Source organism: Daphnia magna, linkage group LG2 (genome assembly GCF_020631705.1).
Source record: "Daphnia magna isolate NIES linkage group LG2, ASM2063170v1.1, whole genome shotgun sequence".
Taxonomy (NCBI): Eukaryota; Metazoa; Arthropoda; class Branchiopoda; order Diplostraca; family Daphniidae; genus Daphnia; species Daphnia magna.
In genome coordinates this window covers 2,851,380-2,869,367 of record NC_059183.1, presented here as the reverse complement: position 1 = coordinate 2,869,367, position 17,988 = coordinate 2,851,380, and the positions used below count along the sequence as shown (strand labels likewise).

General features: G+C 40.1%; 1 protein-coding gene and 1 long non-coding RNA gene across 2 annotated transcripts; one reads left to right on the top strand and one right to left on the bottom strand.

Annotated features, from left to right (window-relative positions):
• Nucleotides 1–3,196: 3,196 nt before the first annotated feature.
• Nucleotides 3,197–4,378, top strand: LOC123469724. Its single transcript, XM_045168936.1, has 5 exons — nt 3,197–3,339; nt 3,411–3,613; nt 3,682–3,779; nt 3,836–3,933; nt 4,003–4,378. The coding sequence occupies exons 2-5, from the start codon at nt 3,493–3,495 to the stop codon at nt 4,145–4,147; spliced, it is 462 nt and encodes a 153-aa protein (XP_045024871.1). The 5' UTR covers nt 3,197–3,339; nt 3,411–3,492; the 3' UTR covers nt 4,148–4,378.
• Nucleotides 4,379–4,459: 81 nt separating this feature from the next.
• On the bottom strand, nt 4,460–5,524 carry LOC123469725. Its single transcript, XR_006643036.1, has 3 exons — nt 4,908–5,524; nt 4,786–4,837; nt 4,460–4,731 (listed from the first exon to the last, which is right to left on the bottom strand). It is a non-coding gene; the product is annotated as an uncharacterized LOC123469725 (long non-coding RNA).
• Nucleotides 5,525–17,988: the final 12,464 nt, after the last annotated feature.

The following is a 17,988-nucleotide window of genomic DNA, read 5'->3' as shown; positions in this document are numbered from 1 at the left end:
GCAATAACAGGGTTTCCATGTATTTTTTTTTAAGAGTATCTTAGAATCCTGAACTTTTAGTTAAAGAATTCCAGCAAGTGTAAAAAATAGCCTCTTTGAGAAAGATTTGTGTCCACTTAGTAATATTCTTATCATTACATATCACCATTGCAACAAAATTTTTTACAGTAATGAGGTGATGTTTAAAGAAATCGATCTATAGATTTATATATGTGAGAATGAAGATTCAAGTCATTTTTATGTCATGTTATCAATGTGAATAGAAGTTTATAAATTTTGAATTTCATTTCTAAGCAGAAAAGTTTATCCTTTTAAAGGTTTTTTTTGCATAAACGATTAAATTTACAACTACAAGCAAGAGTTGCCCCGATCGCTCATATTTTGAGCGAAATCAAAATCTCGATCAAAATTTTGATCTGGGATCAAATCATCGAAAATAGATTTTGATGTGATCTCAGATCAAAAATTTTGATCTCTGATCGCGATCAATTTTTGGGATAGCCCCAAGCATAAGGTGACCATCGTTTCCCTCTAGTGGTTAAATTAACAATCTATTATTACCTTTTTAACTTTTAACAACGTAATTTAACTCCTGTCAAATTATTTTTTTATTTTATTCATTTAATTTAATTTTAATAGGATTTTTAAAGAAAAAAACATTTTTAAAATGGAACAATCCTTACCGGTAGCTGGCCAAAAAATAATCGGAGATCTGTGAAAAAGATTGATCTGCACTCAGGGGCCGTCCATAAACGACGTCACATGCCTAGGGGGGAAGGGGAGGGGGTAAGGCTAGTGTGACGAAGGGGGGCGAAGAGGGGTAGGGGGTTTAAAAAATGTGACGTAACACAATCGACACTAACGCCATCTCTTTGGCAAAATACCAAGTTCATCAGACTTAGTTTCTCAATCTTCATTTTTCTCGAAGTTTCAATACCGAGTACCAGTTTGTTTTTTATACAAGCAGTATATTTTCTATGGTATAGTCTACAACCAAAACAAAAAAAGTCGATTTCATCGATAAAATTGATAAAAACAAATTGTATCAGTTTTTTTATGACGCATATGTTAAAGCAAATCCTACAAAAAGCAGAAAGGATTGCCAAGAATATGTAATAAAGAAATGGAATGAAATTAAAAATGATTCCGATTTGCCATCAAAATGTAATAACTTGTTCACCCAATTTAAAGCGGTTGCCATGCAAAAAAAGGAACACTTATGGGATTTTGGGGGAAACAATCGGCCAAAGCTTCTGCCCAAACGCAAGACAATTCTCTCCCGTTAGAATTTCTTCCCGACTCCCACCAATTCGATGAGCCAGATGATGATGCAGTTGTTGATAAATCAATTATTGAAAAGCCTTCGGGGCCAACGAGCAGTCTGAACCAAAGTAACAAAATTGTTATCGTGCAATCGCAACTGCAAACTGAGATCGATGTTCGGAATTCAGAATTAACTGATTTGTCATGGTCATAATCGCAAATCAGGAAAATGGAGAAAGTGTCGACTGGTTTGATGAACAAGATCTCGATTTGACTTATATAGCTATTCCTTTTGAAGAACCATCAGCTAATACTCCTAATTTTCCTGTTTCATCGATGAATGATCATTTCCAGTCACCATGGGAGGAGGAATAATGTGATTCATTGATCAAAAATAACATTGTAATTTGTTTCAATTATTATTGTTTAATGCGGGATTCATATCTGTTTTCCATCCAGAAGTATAAATACAAAGAAATTAATTTTAGCTCTTTTTGTTTTAATTTTTTAGGGGGGGGTCATGTTGTGACGACATTTTCGAGGGGGGGTCAGACATTTGTGACGAATAGTGACGAGAAGGAGGGGGGGGGGTCTAAAGTTGTCATAAAAAGTGTGACGTCATTTATGGACGGCCCCTCAGATCATTTAGAGAATGATCTGATTTGCCGTATTAGTGTAAAAAAAGCATACCTTTCATTTCAAAAGCTTGAATTCCTTTTATTTTTATATCTGTATTCATGTGTTTATGTAAATATAACAAGTGTTACAGTTTTTTGGGGGTGTGTTTCAACGAGGTTACAGTTGCGAGCGCCAGATGTTGTCGTCGTAACCATTTTTTTTTGTTTGATTGGCTCTCGCTAGGTAACGCCTACCCGTCATAGGAGGTATTCAAGTTTACAGGCCTTAACCATTAAGTAGGCCTTGATGGTATATGTGTACCGTGTACTGGTATATCGTGGAAAACGATCATGGAAGGACCTGCTACGCCCCTAAAAGGGAGGGGCTTAAATGTCGTTTTACAGTTTCCACGATATAACACCATAAGACAGGTAATGAATGCAGAGCCCAACTTGGTCTCCGTCACCTAGGCCAACCCTTTGGCTCTTGAAATGAGTCATACGGTTGGCCTAGAACAACCCTTTTTCAATGCTTTTTTACAAGGGATCACGGGATGCCACCTTCTTTTGTTTCAAGCAGAAGATCAGCTGGTTGATGTTTTTTTTTCTTTAAATGTTTTATTTCTAAACGTTATTTATATGTGAATTTTGTTTTTACGTAAGTTTTATTTGTGTTTGTGATATTTTCAGTGATAAACAATTTGCTGTGTTTAATTCGTAGAGAACATGAAAACAATTTGACATTACAAGTAAGAATATTTTGTTAATTTCTAGGTAAAATTATTAATTTCTTATCATTCAACGAATTTTACATAGGTTTAATAAAATGCCTAAACTTACAGTGTCTTAAAGTGTGATTTCAGTCAAAGCTTTAAATTACCATTCAGTGGGTTGGCTGCGTTTTCCATCAACGATGGAAATTTCACTGTTGGATACAGAAAGTAAACCATTGTGGCGTTATTAAATAAGTTAACCCACTCATAAAACAGGAAACTTATTTTAAAAAATTTAAATATTATAGCCCTGAAATCACAGTTTTATTTTCCCTTTCCTGTGGCCGTAGTCTGAACTTGGCTTGAGCGTCAAGCCAGATTGGCCTCCAATCCTGGATTGCAGAATCCACTCTGAGCCGAATCCAAATGCTTAAGCCAAGCCAGAGTCCGAACCGAGAATGGACGTTGGCTAAGACTGGCTTGGCCCAATTTGGATTGTGTGTGGGGATGGAGGGTGGAGTGGAGGGCGGAGCGATTTTCGACCAATGACAGCGTTTTTCAAGAACAACAAAGCAGACGAAAAATTTTCATATTAAAAAAAGTGTACATGTGCATTTAGTAAATAAACAAATATAATAAAGCGTCAGTTTAATTATTTATTATGAAGTTGAAAGGAAAAAATGAAAAAAAAACCATGGTCTGCAAAAGAAACTGATATACTTGTGGATCAGTTTATCCTTCGTAAGGTAAGGAATCATCGCCAAATTTTGCAAAAAAAAGCTATTGACTTTCAATTTCGTGGTCTTATTTCTTCAAGGACACCATTAATAGCATGTTATCTGCCACCATCACGAAGGACACAAAAAAAGCTGCCTGGAGCAGCATAGAGGCAATATTACATGTGGAGTGCCCCGTTGGGAAAAAAAAAAGATGTGGGCCACATCAAGAAGAAGTGGAACAACTTAATGAGGGAAACGAGGGCAGAAATAGCCAAGCATAATTCTTCAATCCGGGGCACAGGTAACTTGTATATACATATTATTGACATATTTCCCTGTAAACACATTTCATTTTAAATTCATTTTCAGGTGGTGGCCCTCAGTATAGGTTGAAACATATTGATGAAAAAATACGGGACCAAGTGATTGGGATAAACAATCCTTCACTGCCTGGCCACGTTATTCTTGTAAGTTTTAATAATTACATTCATTTGTGTGATGCATTAATAATTTTCCTTAACAGGGAGGTGTTGAATCAGAAACTGCTCCCAGCGAAGTGGACAACCATGATCTAGGAGCAGTTGAAATCCTGGATGATACACACTACACCATTGCAATCGAGTAAGTTAAGAATTGTTTATTCAATTAGCTGAGATTACTAAGTTCTTAAACTACCTGTTTATTTTTCAGATTCAAGCAAGAGCAGAGCCTTGGTCAAGAAAGTTGCAGCGCTGCAACTCCAAGGCCAATACCGACTTTATCTGAAGCCCCCCCCCCCCAAAAAAAACATCTCGCCAAGCTACCGCTGCATCGAAGCGATTTCTTTGCGAAGTAAGCGATGAAATCTCTCGCAAGCGGTTGCTTCGCGAGAAAATCAAATTGGCGCAGTCGGTAGTGGAGTTGCGCGCTGCGATGGGGAACCCAATGACTCTGGATGAATTTCCGGAAGAGTTGAAAAAGGTTCTGGCCGACCCCTGGAACCACAAATAGTAATTTAATGCCTGTGTTTGTGTGTTGTGTTTGTTTTTTCTTGTCAATGTTTGTATATTTAACCCATAATTGTGAATAAATGAATATTTTTTCTAATTAAAAACTTGTATTTTTCTATGATAGTTTCTAGCAAGATTGCCAGTGCAGTAGGCAAAAATAGCCAACAAAACTAAAATAATACAAAAATAAAAAAATAAAAAACAAAAACTTTCGATGATTTAATTTTTAAAATGGGAATATGCCAATCTTTGGCGTCGTTCAAAACCTTGTTGGCGTAGCACCCTTTCATTAAGAGGTTGATTGAGAGGTTGAATGGGCGGCATGGGTATTTCAAAAAGCTCCCCAGCATCAACTCCTTCGTCCTTGAATTCAGTTGGTTGTCCTCGAGCCAATACAATGTAATGAAGGACACAGCACGCAAGGATGATTCTGTGGGAAAAAAAAGTATTAGGCGCATGAAATTGTAAATAGGGAATAAATTACCTGCAAGCTCACCCCGGCTGCGAATCTTCTTCCATAGGAGTCGATTATTTTTCTATTTTAGTAACCAATATTTTACTTTAAAAAAACTCAACGTGCAACTTGCAGCTAACATAATAATATACTTGTAAAAAAAAAAGTTGTTAAACTTTCAGTCTTTTGTCGTTTATTACAGATGTAATGGCATTTTCGTTCCTTTTACGGAGAAATACATGTGTGGCGCTGCGATCGCCTCGATAAAACTAGGTTTTCTTTAAAATTTCTTTTTATGAAATCGGGAATCGGATATTCTTATAGAACAGTGAAAAATGTTTTAAAACATATATAGGTTATAATATTATGACAAGGTAAAAGACACTTGTACAAGGTAAACAAAAATCTTTCTCAGGGCAGCAAGTGACCGGACAGTCGCTAGTCTACGTGGCAGTGGCCACTGGCCAGCCAGGCCCAGCCAGTGGCTGGTCAGTAGCCAGAATGACAGTACAGGGTTAGTTGCTGGTTGTGTCACTAGTTGTTAGTGCTGTTAGTGCTGTATACTGTGTATGTTGTGCGTGTGTGTTGCCCATAGTTGAATACACTCCCTTATGAAAAGTATTTAATCTAATTGTCAACTCTAATACCTGCGATTCAATACCTTTGTAAATTAACTTAGGCAGGTTCTACCACTAGTTTATTCGAAACTGACTTATGACACAAGAAATGGCGTCTGCCTTTACACAGGGAAAAATTCCAACAAAGGCTATTGCCGATATCGGCCACCAAGAAGGCCTGCTTGGCAGCGCCCCTGGCGGCCTACACAAGGTTTACAATTATAACATAAATCATAAATCAAAAACAGTAGGCCGTCTGACGGGCCTTCCAAACTTGGATACTCTTTCTTCTTGTGGGTTTTTACAATCCGCAACATCCTCCCCGCCGGAATCGCCAGCGTCCTCGCGCGATTCCAAATTCTTCTTACGGAGCGGATTCTTCTTTTTTGTAGACGTAGTCTTCCCACTGTGCCGATTCCGGTATCATCGACGGGCGTGTCGATATCGGCTGAACTTCTAATGGATAGACAGTCTGGATGCTCCTGGTGGTTTCCTTACCCGAACGTAGTCGTAAAACAACCGCTCGCACCTTGGCGTCGGTTCCAGGTATCACTCCTGTAACAATAGCTGTCGGCCACGAAACACGTTTGATGTTAGGTTCTTTTAGCAGGACGATTTCGCCAACACGCGGAATTCTGGTGCCTTTTCCCTTGCGACAGTGAAATCGCTTAAGATCAGACAGGTATGACTCTTGCCACAGCCTCCACCATGTTAAGGCGTGTTCGCTCCTCTGCTTGTCCAGCTCGATGAGGTCATTACGGCTCATCTTCGTTGAGTCGGGTGACTCTGATGTAGCTCCAGGTTGTCTTCCGGTCAGCAACTTTTGTGGAGACAAAACTTCGTAGGAATGTGCTTCGCCAGAAACATAAGTTAGGGGCCGTGAATTCACGATAGCTTCAATTTCCACCAGTATGGTGTGAAGTTGGTCGAAACTAACCTTCATTTTCCCCAGCACCTTTCTTAGCGGTTCTTTAACGGAGCGGACCATTCTCTCCCAAAACCCACCCCACCATGGAGCTAGGCTTGGAGAAAACTTCCATTCTATACCCTTACTTGAGAGCCAGTTGGCTAGGGTAGGATCTTCCGTCACTAGTTTTGCGGCACAAGTAAACGTTGACGCGTTGTCACTGTAGATAATTTTACAATCTTCTCGGCGTGACATCATTCTTCTTAACGCGTACATAAAGGTTTGTGTTGTCAGATCAGTAACAAGCTCCAAATGCACAGCCCTTGTGACTGCACAAGTAAACAAGCACGCATGCACTTTCTTTTCACCAACACGAGTTTTCTCGATATCGTTCCCATCACTGTCCTTTTCAATAAGAATCACTTCTTCTAGCACATACATTGGGCCGAAGTAGTCGATCCCGATCACTTCAAATGGCTGCGCTTTCTTGGTTCGATCCAATGGCATTGCAGCAGTTTCTTCATTAAAGGGACGCGATTGAATTCGTTGGCACTTTACACACTTTTTATGACACTTTTAATCCGTTGGCGTGCACGAATGATCCAAAAACGATTTCGTAAGAACGTCAGAGTGTTTTGGACACCAGCATGCTTCCGTTTAACATGATGATAGTAAATCATCATGTCGACAATCCTCTCGTTTGATGGAAGAAGGATGGGTGGATCGATGAGCATTTCTTTTAGGGCCGGGCCTATTCTTCCAGTCACTCGGATGAGTTGCTCCTTTGCATCCCAAATGGGCCTGAGCGTATCAATACCGTGAAGCAGTTTACCATGTGGTTTTCCCTTTTGCAAGGACTCGTAGATTTCTGCAAATGCCCTTTTTGAATGAGTTTTAGGATGAAGTTCTCGGCGACGGCGATTTCGTGAACAGAGACAGGAAACTTCCACTCCCCTGATCATTTCAGTTGCTTTGCCGGGCGACTCCTTCCTAAAAATCCTAAACATCCAGGCGATTGTACGTAAAACTCTCAGATAACTGCTCGCTCTGATACGAGTACGTCAAACCAATCCGAAGTACTATTAGCTGCAAGGATTTGCAGCTTCTGCTTCAATTTTGCTTCGATCTCCATCAATTGCATTACTTCGATGTCGGCATATCTTGTTGCGGCCATTCCGTCTTTTCCAGTTTCAGCCAGGAGGGACCTCCCCACCAGGAAGAAGCCGCAACTAACTTCTTTGCTGTCAAGCTTCTTGATGCGTGGTCTGCTGGGTTGTCCTTCCCCGGACAATGTTTCCAGTGATCTGGCCCAAACCTCTTCTGGATGGCTTCAACTCTGTTTCTGACGAACATCTTCCAACGGTTTGCTTCTCCGCGAATCCATCCAAGGGTTGCCATTGAGTCAGTCCATAAATGCACTTCCCAATTTACTTTGTCAACTGCATTGACGATTCTTTCAGCTAGAACACTGCCGAGTTCGGCACTAAGTAACTCTAACCGTGGTAGAGAAACCTCGTTCTTCGGGAGTGGTGCTGCTCTGGTTTTGCAGCAAATTAGCCGAATGAAATCTGGATGTCTTGATTTCACGTAAGCAACAGCTCCATACGCTTTGGTTGAAGCGTCACAAAAAACATGCAGTTCTTGCGTGTGTTTGCTAGGTGCCATAGAAATCATTCTTGGCACTTGTATTTTGTCAATGTATTTCAAATCTTCAACAATTGTTCTGAAACGGCTTTCCGTTTCTTCGGGCACCTCCTCGTCCCATCCAATCTTGAATTCCCACAATTCTTGAAAAAGAAGCTTAAATTGGAGCGTTACGGGTCCAATTAATCCAAGTGGATCGAACAATTTTGTTGAAATCTTTGCAAAAGCTCGTTTAGTTAACATTTGAACTTTTGCTGCTGCGTCTACGATAACGTCTGCCTTGAAATAAAAGCAATCCGTGCTAGTATTCCATCTAACTCCAAGCACTTTTTGTGGGTCTAAATTAAGACATGAGTGCGACTTGTCGGAGTCATTGGTTAGGCCTTGTTTTTGTAGATATCTACGCAGTTGTTTGCTGTTTGTTACCCATTTTCTTAAGTCCATGTTTGCGTCAGCAAAAAGTTTCAGCACAATTCCGATTACGGCCATTGCTTCTTCTACTGTAGATGCATTCGACAAGTAGTCATCTACATATAGGTGGCGTAGAATTTGCTTGCTGATTTCTGCTAAGTCACCTTCATAGGACTCCAAATGTTTCTTCAGGACGGTCCTGAGCACTGCCGGGCTGCATGTGAGTCCAAATGGAAGCCTGTTCCATTTATAAAGTTGCAGTGATCCTGGGACGTTTTCATCCTCTAGAAAAAACCTTAACGCTTCCGCGTCTTCTTTAAGCAGTTTCACCATTAGAAACGCTTGTCTAATGTCAGCTGTCCAGGCAATGGGGTTGAGCCTAAACTGTAACATGATGTCAAGAATGTCTGGGTTCAGATTGGGTCCTTCTTCTAGGCAATCATTGGCGCTGAAACCCGTTTTCGGTTTTGCTGAACCATTGAAAACTGGCCTTACTCTGCTGGTGGTTTTGTCTTTTCTGACAACCGGATGATGGGGCAGAACCGTGTAGATACCGTCGAATGACGTATCCGCCTTGGAAATGAACCTAAGTTCCTTTAATTTGCTGAACTCGGCTTCGTATGAAGTCTTCATCTCCTGGTCTCTGTCCAATCTTCTTATCAGTGCCTTTGCCTGACCTTCTGCCATGGCTTCATTCTTGCTGAGGTGTTTTTTGTTCCCATTCCATGGGAGCGGTGCTATATAATGTCCATCATCATCTTGAGTGATGGACTCTGCATAGGTCTTCCACTGTACTGAAAGTGGCACCTTTTCCAGTGGATCTAGACTCTCTAGTTTCCACCATCTGGCAAAATCAATTTCTTCTTTTTTCGGGTCAGTCTCTTCATGTAAATCTTTGGGTGTTCCTAGTTTAGCTTTTAAGAGAAAGCTGATAGCCGTTGTAGACGATAACGCCACCTTCTCATCTTGCCCTAGTAATAGCCATCCCAATTTACTTTCTATCGCTCGAATACCTGTATTCGACACGATCTGTTTTGAGCCGAGAACCTTCCAGACTTGATTCGCTCCGATCAAGATGTCTATTTGGCAGGGTCCTGCTTTTCCGCTCAATATTCTGTCGTCGGCTAGTTGGTATCCTTGTCTCCAAAGTTCGCTGACGAATTCTGTCTTACTCGACCCAGCAATTTTCCCGATTTCGGGTTGCTCTATTGCTTCAAGTTCAATATCTTCCGCCTGTGGGATTGTTCCGCGAAGTCGTAGCTTTCTTACGCTTCTTTCTTTTTCTGGATGGATGTGTCCCACTGCTTGCAGCTTCAGATTGATTTTCCCGACTTCTTGTAGCCCTAAAGTCTGTGCCAATTCACTTCTAACAAGGGTTGCATTCGATCCTTGATCGATATAGGCGATAGCTTTATGCCACCCGTTTGGGCCCTCCACTACCACTGTTGCCGTTTGGACGTATACGCCACCAAATAGGCGTGCTTCGATTGAGAGAGGAGCGCCATCTGCTACTTTTAACATTGGAGACGCTGCCACAGTTGCTGTCACCGATTTCGGTTTAACTGCCTTGTTGCAGATAGACGTGTGGTGCCCATTCCGCACTTGTAGCATTTTCTTGTACTCCAACACTCTCTCACCTGATGATTTTGTCCCAGGCACTTCCAACACCTTTTTCCTTTCTTGATCAGCTCCAGTTTCTTCTCTAGGGTGATATCACATTTCGCCGGTGAATGTTTATCATTGCAGAATAAACATCTTCTTTTGACCATAGGGTTCTGTTTCCTGTCTTTATATTCTGTAGCAGTGCCTGTGACTGCTAGTTCAGCTGCCGTAGGTGTGGTAGCAAATGTAACTTTTTGCGTTTTTTCGCTTGTTTCTGGTCTTGTCTTCTTCTTCTCTTGCTTCTCGGTTGAGTAAGCATACTCCCAATCTGCAGCTATTGAGTCAATGAAGTTAAAGAAATCTTCTAATGTCTTGTTGAACTGCCTGGTTTTGCCATGCCATCGGGATTTTAGTTCAATTGGCAGTTTTCTGGTCAAGATTTCCATAATTGCTTCATTCTGAGCTGTTTGTTGGTCCTAAGCTGCCGAGGTTTAAAGCATGGCCCATTGCCTTGTCATGCAGTTTCCGTAGTCCTTTAAAGTCTTCTTGATGCTCTACTCTTGGAAGTTCTGTGATGGCAATATAATGGTCTGCTTTTACCGATCTCGGCTTGTTGTATTTCCCAGTCAAAATGTCTATTGCTTTGATATAATTGTTGTCTGTCAGATCCAAGTACGATATCGCACCAGCTGCGTCCTCCGTTAAATGCAATTTCAGTCTGCTGAATTTCTCGATGGGTCTCATTGACGGATTCTCGTGGATCAGTGTACGAAAAATTGCCCACCAATCCTCCCATTTGCTAAGATCTCCCTCAAACTTGGTGATTTCTATCCGTGGTAACAGATGTGAAATGTTCCACGGAGTTGAAGGTACTTGCAGTTGCATCGCATTCATCGGTGGAGTAGTTGTGCTTGGAGGTGTTGTGTTTCCACTTGGAGCTGCTACTTGAAGTATGGGGCTTGCCATACTTGTTGTTACTACTGGTTTCCTTTTCTTCCAGTCGATGGTTATTTTGTGGAAACGGTCGACGAACTCTTCATGCTGCACCAGGTACTTCTGTTGAACTTCGGGGGCTTGTTCCAACATAGGGATGATTGTCTCGTAATTTCTGATTAGTCGTTTCATCCTGTCATCGGCCAGCTCAAACGAAGTTTCAGCTTCCTGCAATCTGTTTTCAGAAGCTGCGGTTTCATAATTCTTTATGTCTTTATGAAGTTCCTTCTCCAAAACTTCTATGGTCACCGCCAACGTTGCTTGATTCAATCTCTTGGCAGCCATTTTTGTTGTGGAGTTCTACTGGTGATCTGAAAAAGTTGTCTAAATAACAATTATAGTGGGATATCCCAAGGCAATATTATGTTTGAGAAAGCAACACAAAAACGAGTTTAAGAAGAAACAAAAGACTGTATTTTTGCGAAATCGCACACCTTTAACGACTTGTTAATTAGGTAACAGATAGGTCAAAACACTTACACTATAAATTAATAGCGGGCTGAAAATTTCCCTAACACGTGATTCCTTACAACACGTGTTAAATCTCTCACTCAAAGTCTACACTTTTTAAATTACGCCAATTACTTGGACGATATCGTCAGTCTCAAAAAAGGTTCGAAGGACCATGAAAAGTATTTAAATCTAATTGTCAACTCTAATACCTGCGATTCAATACCTTTGTAAATTAACTTAGGCAGGTTCTACCACTAGTTTATTCGAAACTGACTTATGACACAAGAAATGGCGTCTGCCTTTACACAGGGAAAAATTCCAACAAAGGCTATTGCCGATATCGGCCACCAAGAAGGCTCTGCTTGGCAGCGCCCCTGGCGGCCTACACAAGGTTTACAATTATAACATAAATCATAAATCAAAAACAGTAGGCCGTCTGACGGGCCTTCCAAACTTGGATACTCTTTCTTCTTGTGGGTTTTTACAATCCGCAACACCTTAAACCCATTTAGATTTATTACATGGTAGAGATGCTCCTGCGTTTTTCACTGGTCAGGTACACGTTTTAACTCAGATAGGCGTTTGCTGTTAGGGTTCTACTCGGAAATTCTATTACCGTGCACGAGACCGACAGAGACCCACGAGACCCACGAGAGATGGTCTGGGAGAACGTGCCTTTGACAGTAGGATCGCAGCGGATACTCGATTGAATGTCACACGTTAGAGGTGTGATACTAGACACTGGGGAAAGGAGCCGAGCAGAAGACGAGCAGCTGAGGAGGCGACCAAGGAGAATAATAAATATTACTCGGGTTTGAGGCCGGTGCAGGGTTGGACGTGGTAGTAAAAAAAATTGCCGCTATGCGGTAGCTGTAACCGCAAGATTTTGATTTTCTACCGCGGTCGCGGTGGTCGTTTGCGGTAGCGTGGATAGCTAAGAAAAAATCAACTCACAAATCACAAGCATTTAGGTTCCAATGAGCCTTATTCTCTTGTATTTCGGATTGAAAGAAGTAGTTTATGAATCAATGCACTTGTTTACTTTTAATAATAACATGCGTTCAAAGTTTTTGTCTGACAAACGACTCCTAAGTGGGGTAAAAATCCTTCCTGCAACGCTGAATAAGCGCTTGACGAAGGCCGACGAAGGAAATGCAGCATTGTACTTGATAAATATGGCCTTCATGGTTGGGTATTTGTTCAGGCTGCTTATCTTTGTAGACTGGTCAGCAAGGAACAAATCAACCTCGTTGGACTCCGCCGGTACTGTGGTTGTCAAAATTGATTTGAAGAAATCTTTCTTGGCCTTCTTTCTCTGCGGGCTGTAGTCCGAATCCACGCTTTGAATACCATCGGCTACTGAAGAAGACTGCTTCTTGGTAAAATTGAAAATGAATGCAATGTCCAGCTAATAGACACAGCACTACATCAGGGAACTAGTGTAACTGTATAAATACCTAATATCCAAGTCAACCTGGTCCTTCTTGAAGGACGGAAAGACGCCTATAAGACGTTGGACATTAACATAACACTCCTCGCCATCCAGCATCCATTTTGCCTTGAAGAGAGGATGTACAATGGCGGCGATGTGCAATTCTTCGTCAGCCAGACAATCAGCAAATCTTCGCTTTACTGATTCGATCATTGGGTTTAGGAGGGGTTTGCAGTGCTTGATGCCGCCTTTCTCCTTCAGGTTTTCCATCTTGTTGAGAAGGATGGTAAGGGTAGGAAGTAAATAAGCGATAGAGATGTTGACGTCTGCTTGAAGAACGTCCAATGCTTCTGATATAGGATCCATCACTTTGACGTATTAAAAAACGAATTCCTCTTCGGCTGGACGGAAATACGCAATTCTGAATTGTTCAAAAACTGCTTTAAGTTCGGTCCTTTTCTTTGTGATGAAGTGCTTGACTCGTTGCTTGGCATCGAAGTACGAATTCCACCGAGTTTCATTATGAATGACAAAGAGCATCCCAAGGCTATTTTTGATCGTGTCAGAAGCCTTAGAGCTTCGATTTTGCTTGGCCCAGATAGCAGTCACTTTGTTATCGGTTGCCTTCATTAGGTTCTTTAGAGTCGGTTCTAGATCCTTATAGATGTCATACTTGCAAATCAGGTTCAATGTGTGACATGCACACTGACGATGAGGTGGTAGGATGTAAATGTTGTTTGCGTCTTTGCCACTATCGAGATTTTCCGTTAAGGAAATTGGATTCACGTCAGCACCAGTCTTTTCTTGAATTTCGGATTCACTCTCTTGTTCCGTTGTAAGTTCTCCTTGATCCTCCTTTTCGTTACCATGGTCAAGATCAGATAACGACTCGATCTCATCATCGGTCTCTTCAAAATCGGAAGGCACATTCTCTAGAAGAGCGGCGATGTTGTCCTCTCCGACCACCTTGAAACAGATAAAATTAGATAATGATTATAAATTCAGTATCGACAAAATTTTTAAAAAATTTCGTTGACGGTTGAACTTTACATACCGATAATAAGGTATCGGGATAAAAAAAATAGCCTTGGGGAATCTGACGAATTCCTTTGAAACTCAATATAGATTTGTTGGATTTCATTAATGGAAAATCAGCTAGGATTTAAAAGAAGGATAGCATTGACGTCGACGTCGAACTGAATATACAAAGATCAACAAATGAAAATCATTGTATGTTTCTGCTAAATTAATTCTCCATTGGTTACTTAGATGTGCGTTTTTCATAAAAACTTCTATCACACTTGTTTTGAAGCACATCAGTGAGAAAACTCCAATGAAGTCTAGAAAATTTAAAAGAGAAAATTGGTATTGTGAAGTGAATTTTCACTCACGAGCACAGAAGAGAAACACAAGAAATATTACCAATCGTTTGACGTAATTGACAGTCGTCAACGATGAAATGGTGATCGAATTGGATATGGGGGAAATGTAAACGAAGACTTATTTCATCTGCCACATGGATGATCTGGGGAAAAAATCGAAATGAAAAAATTGTCCAGTAATGGAAAATTTGCGAAAAACAATTCAATATAATGTTAAACCAATACTGTAATCGTTGATCTGCATTTTTAAAATGTTTGCAATCCCAGTTAAGTTTCCGCATCGTATGTAAAACACGGTAGCACCAGTAATGATATAAATTTGTCCTATCTATAGTAATCATTCGAAAGAATGAAAGTGGAAAAGCAGTATAGGTTAAGTGCAAGAACTAGTTAATGGAATCGAAATTTTGTAAGAGATTCTAGGTCGAATCGAAGCTACCATTAATGAATCGTTGTCCATGCTGGAAACGGTATTGGAGGCATCAACGCGGAACTCAACTCCAAAACAATCAATCCAATTCTGTATAGAATGCCTTGTTCGATCTGGATTCGTTCTAGTTGACTTAAACGTAAGACGTGCCATCGAATTGATACTGGAAATAAGTTTCAGAACAAGGTTAAAACGTTAAAAACACCAGTTTTTTTTCCGGCAACCTAGTCTGCGTTCTCGGTGCCCCATACATGGTGACCATCAACACGAACATCTAAAAAAAAAATCGCCAACGGAACCATGTGCCATCTGTACGACATCATCGTTAGAGACGATGCTGTTATTCGTATCCATATACGAACAAAAGACGGCACTCAAATGCATGTGGTACACGCGGAAAGGAAACCACTTTTTACTGCTGGTAAGTATTATTGCTGCATTTCATTTTAATCACTTAATGTTTCCATTGCGTCCTTTTATGTCTAGGCATCTAACACCGCTGAACAAAACCTTTCTACCGTTTCTCAAAGAAGAATTCCGTGATGTGCACAACCCGGACAACATGATGCCTGACATCAATACACGCCAATTACTATTGGGCCACACTATGAGCTTCACCGGTTGGCACACAAAAAATGTAAATTTGCCGTCCATCAATTATCATCTTAGCGGGAAACCGAAGTACTGGGTGGTGTAAGTTTTCTTTTTTGTCTTGTTTTTCCCAAAGACTCCTCCTATTTCTTATTTTTTCACTAATTTCCCTTTCATTTAGTGTTGCTGAGAAACACGGCGAGTTGCTAAAGGCATTTTTCCGTAAAAGCATTCCCAGTTTTTACGAAAAATGCAGATCTGCTGAACTGTACGTTGCAGTTCAATTGTACGGTGTTACTTTGTGTCAAATTTTTTAAAAATTTTTCTCATTATATACGTTTAGGCACAAATATTTTTTAGTAAGTAAAAGATTGTCCGAAACGGGTTCTTCCAGTCTGCTATTTTTGCAATGTAGAAGAGCACATTTACACCAATTGCCTTCAACGGAAAACCTGGCAGCATTCATCTGCTGGACTCGATGGATTCGAGCGTCTGTGCTCCATCCGTAAGTGGAAATATTTTAGAATGCTTTCTTAACTTACAATACAAACTCTGTGAACAATTTGTTTTATCCGCAGGAATCCTAGAACACAATGGAGTCAATCTCACTCCTTCCAGCAAGGAGTTTAGGGACTTCAAAACTTTTGTAGCCCCGGCATTCAAGAAGTATGCCCAAAAGTGTGGTGCTGTTCGAATCACACCGCCTGCCATCCCGGATCATTCCCTCGACATTCAAGTACTGTTGAAGGAGATGGTCCCCCCGCATTCACAAAAGTACGTGCAGCATTGCGAGGGTAGGTTGCTTTTATAATTCTACATCAATATGAAGGTAATGATTTTAATATTTTCAAACACTTTTGGCCAGGTTTCTTCCTGATTACGGGCAAAAAAGGTTCAGCATGTTCCTACAAACAAACTTCGTCAAGAAATGCGAAACATTTGATTAAAAAAAAACTGGCCCATATTTCATATGCGCCAGTCTTGTTGGCGATGTTTCTCTACACGAATAGATATTTCGCTTATTTTAGATATATCGATATCGTTATTGACAATCACGATTGCCTGTATCTGTATACATGGATATCACATGTCATCTATCGTTCAACAAAGAACTATTATGTGCATCTGTATCTTTCTGGCTGTTCAATTTTGCGCAGTAAATACATCTATATCCGAATCGTTGTTTCTTAGCAATACCATAGCTTTAATTTCATCCTTCTTGCTTAATAATTTGTGTTCATACCACCGGTTACTTCGTGAATCTTGTTACTGTAGCCTACAGCTAGTGGTTTTTGGTACGTTAAGTTTGGCATTAGTAGGTGTTTCGGATGCCGAAAAGAAACCCTAGCACTTTTTTTGACTATTTTTTAAATATATAGGTTGAAAATAGACGGGTTTGGAGGTATGTAATGTTTTTCGGGAAACATGGGATTTCAAGGGAAATACAAGCAATCTCTGGTCTCAGGTTGCGAACAGCAAAGATGAACACATTGAGGTACACAACTCCATAAAAGATAAATGTTCCTAACAAAGAAAAATAACGAATAGATAACCGACACGCAAGACTTATAGATTTTGATACGGACGTCTAAAATGAGGATTTGGAAATTTAAATTGCTGGTCCAATTCTATTAAAATCTGCTTCAACTTCGGTGGCATCAATATCGTCTAGCTCAATCTTGTTTTGCCTTGGGTGTACATATTTCTCGAGCAGTGCAAGCGCTGTCGTTGGTTGATGAAATGTTTTTTCGAGATTTTATCCTGCATATCGTTCCTACGGTCACTGTTACTAGAAATGCATTTAGAAAATTAGGGAAGGAAAGGGTAAACCCTTAAAAGAGTTCGCCAGCGTCAAACAAGTTCCGCTATCCAGAAGTCGATTAAAAAAATCATGCCGAATTCACGAATAAAACCTGTATTAAAAAAGTAAATGGCTGGCAAAAACAAAAAACATTGCTTTGTGAACATCAAAGAAATTAAACTGAGATAAAAAGTATACATTTCGACGGTTTATGCAAGCAGCTTCCACCAAAACTTGGCTGAGATTACACATAGATATAAAATTGAGTATTTGAACGCATCAACTTTACCGGTTATTGGGTTAAAAATCACACAAAATTGTTTTGAGAACGATGGAGTAGTTAAGCCGATTTGAAAGCACGTGTTTTAGAAAGTATAATTATTGCAATAGTATTGCATTTAAACTTGAATTAGTATCGGGGTTCATGTAGTTAGTAAAACCACACTGCCGTTAAATTTAGACATTTAGAGATACATAAGGCGATCAATATTATCGTATCATTGCCAAAAATCAAGAGTTCTACCCAGGTGAAAATTTACTTGCCAATTACTGAAGAAATACAATAAAAAAACTCGAGTAATAGTAAAGGATTTTGGAACAAGTATTTTTACAATAATAACATAGAAATACTATAGAATTACTTGAAGCAAAAAAACTTGTAGAAAATAAAACAAGCAGTACCGAAGCAGTCATTTTCTAGTGAAACCCTCGTAAATGTACAATGAAATTCAGTGAATTTAGAATATAATATAATAGTAGACTAGTCTACCATTGACTAAACCGGAGATATAGAAAAGTCTTCGGTGGGGATTGAACACGGAAATGCACATCACTAACTATCGCAACAGAGCGCCTTAACCACTAAGCTATTTTAATATAATATTATTTCTACATTTTCCTGACTATATTGAGGATTCAGTTAAGTACTTAGAAAAAATTCTGACTGAAAACTAAAGTATGTTTACCTTTA

Bases quoted from the DNA above. Each gene is read 5' to 3' on its own strand.
- LOC123469724 (XM_045168936.1), top strand. From the start codon at position 3,493: ATGTGGAGTGCCCCGTTGGGAAAAAAAAAAGATGTGGGCCACATCAAG. The intron at 3,614-3,681 runs GTAACTTGTATA...ATTCATTTTCAG, and splicing joins TTCTTCAATCCGGGGCACAG to GTGGTGGCCCTCAGTATAGG. The intron at 3,934-4,002 runs GTAAGTTAAGAA...TTTATTTTTCAG, and splicing joins CACTACACCATTGCAATCGA to ATTCAAGCAAGAGCAGAGCC.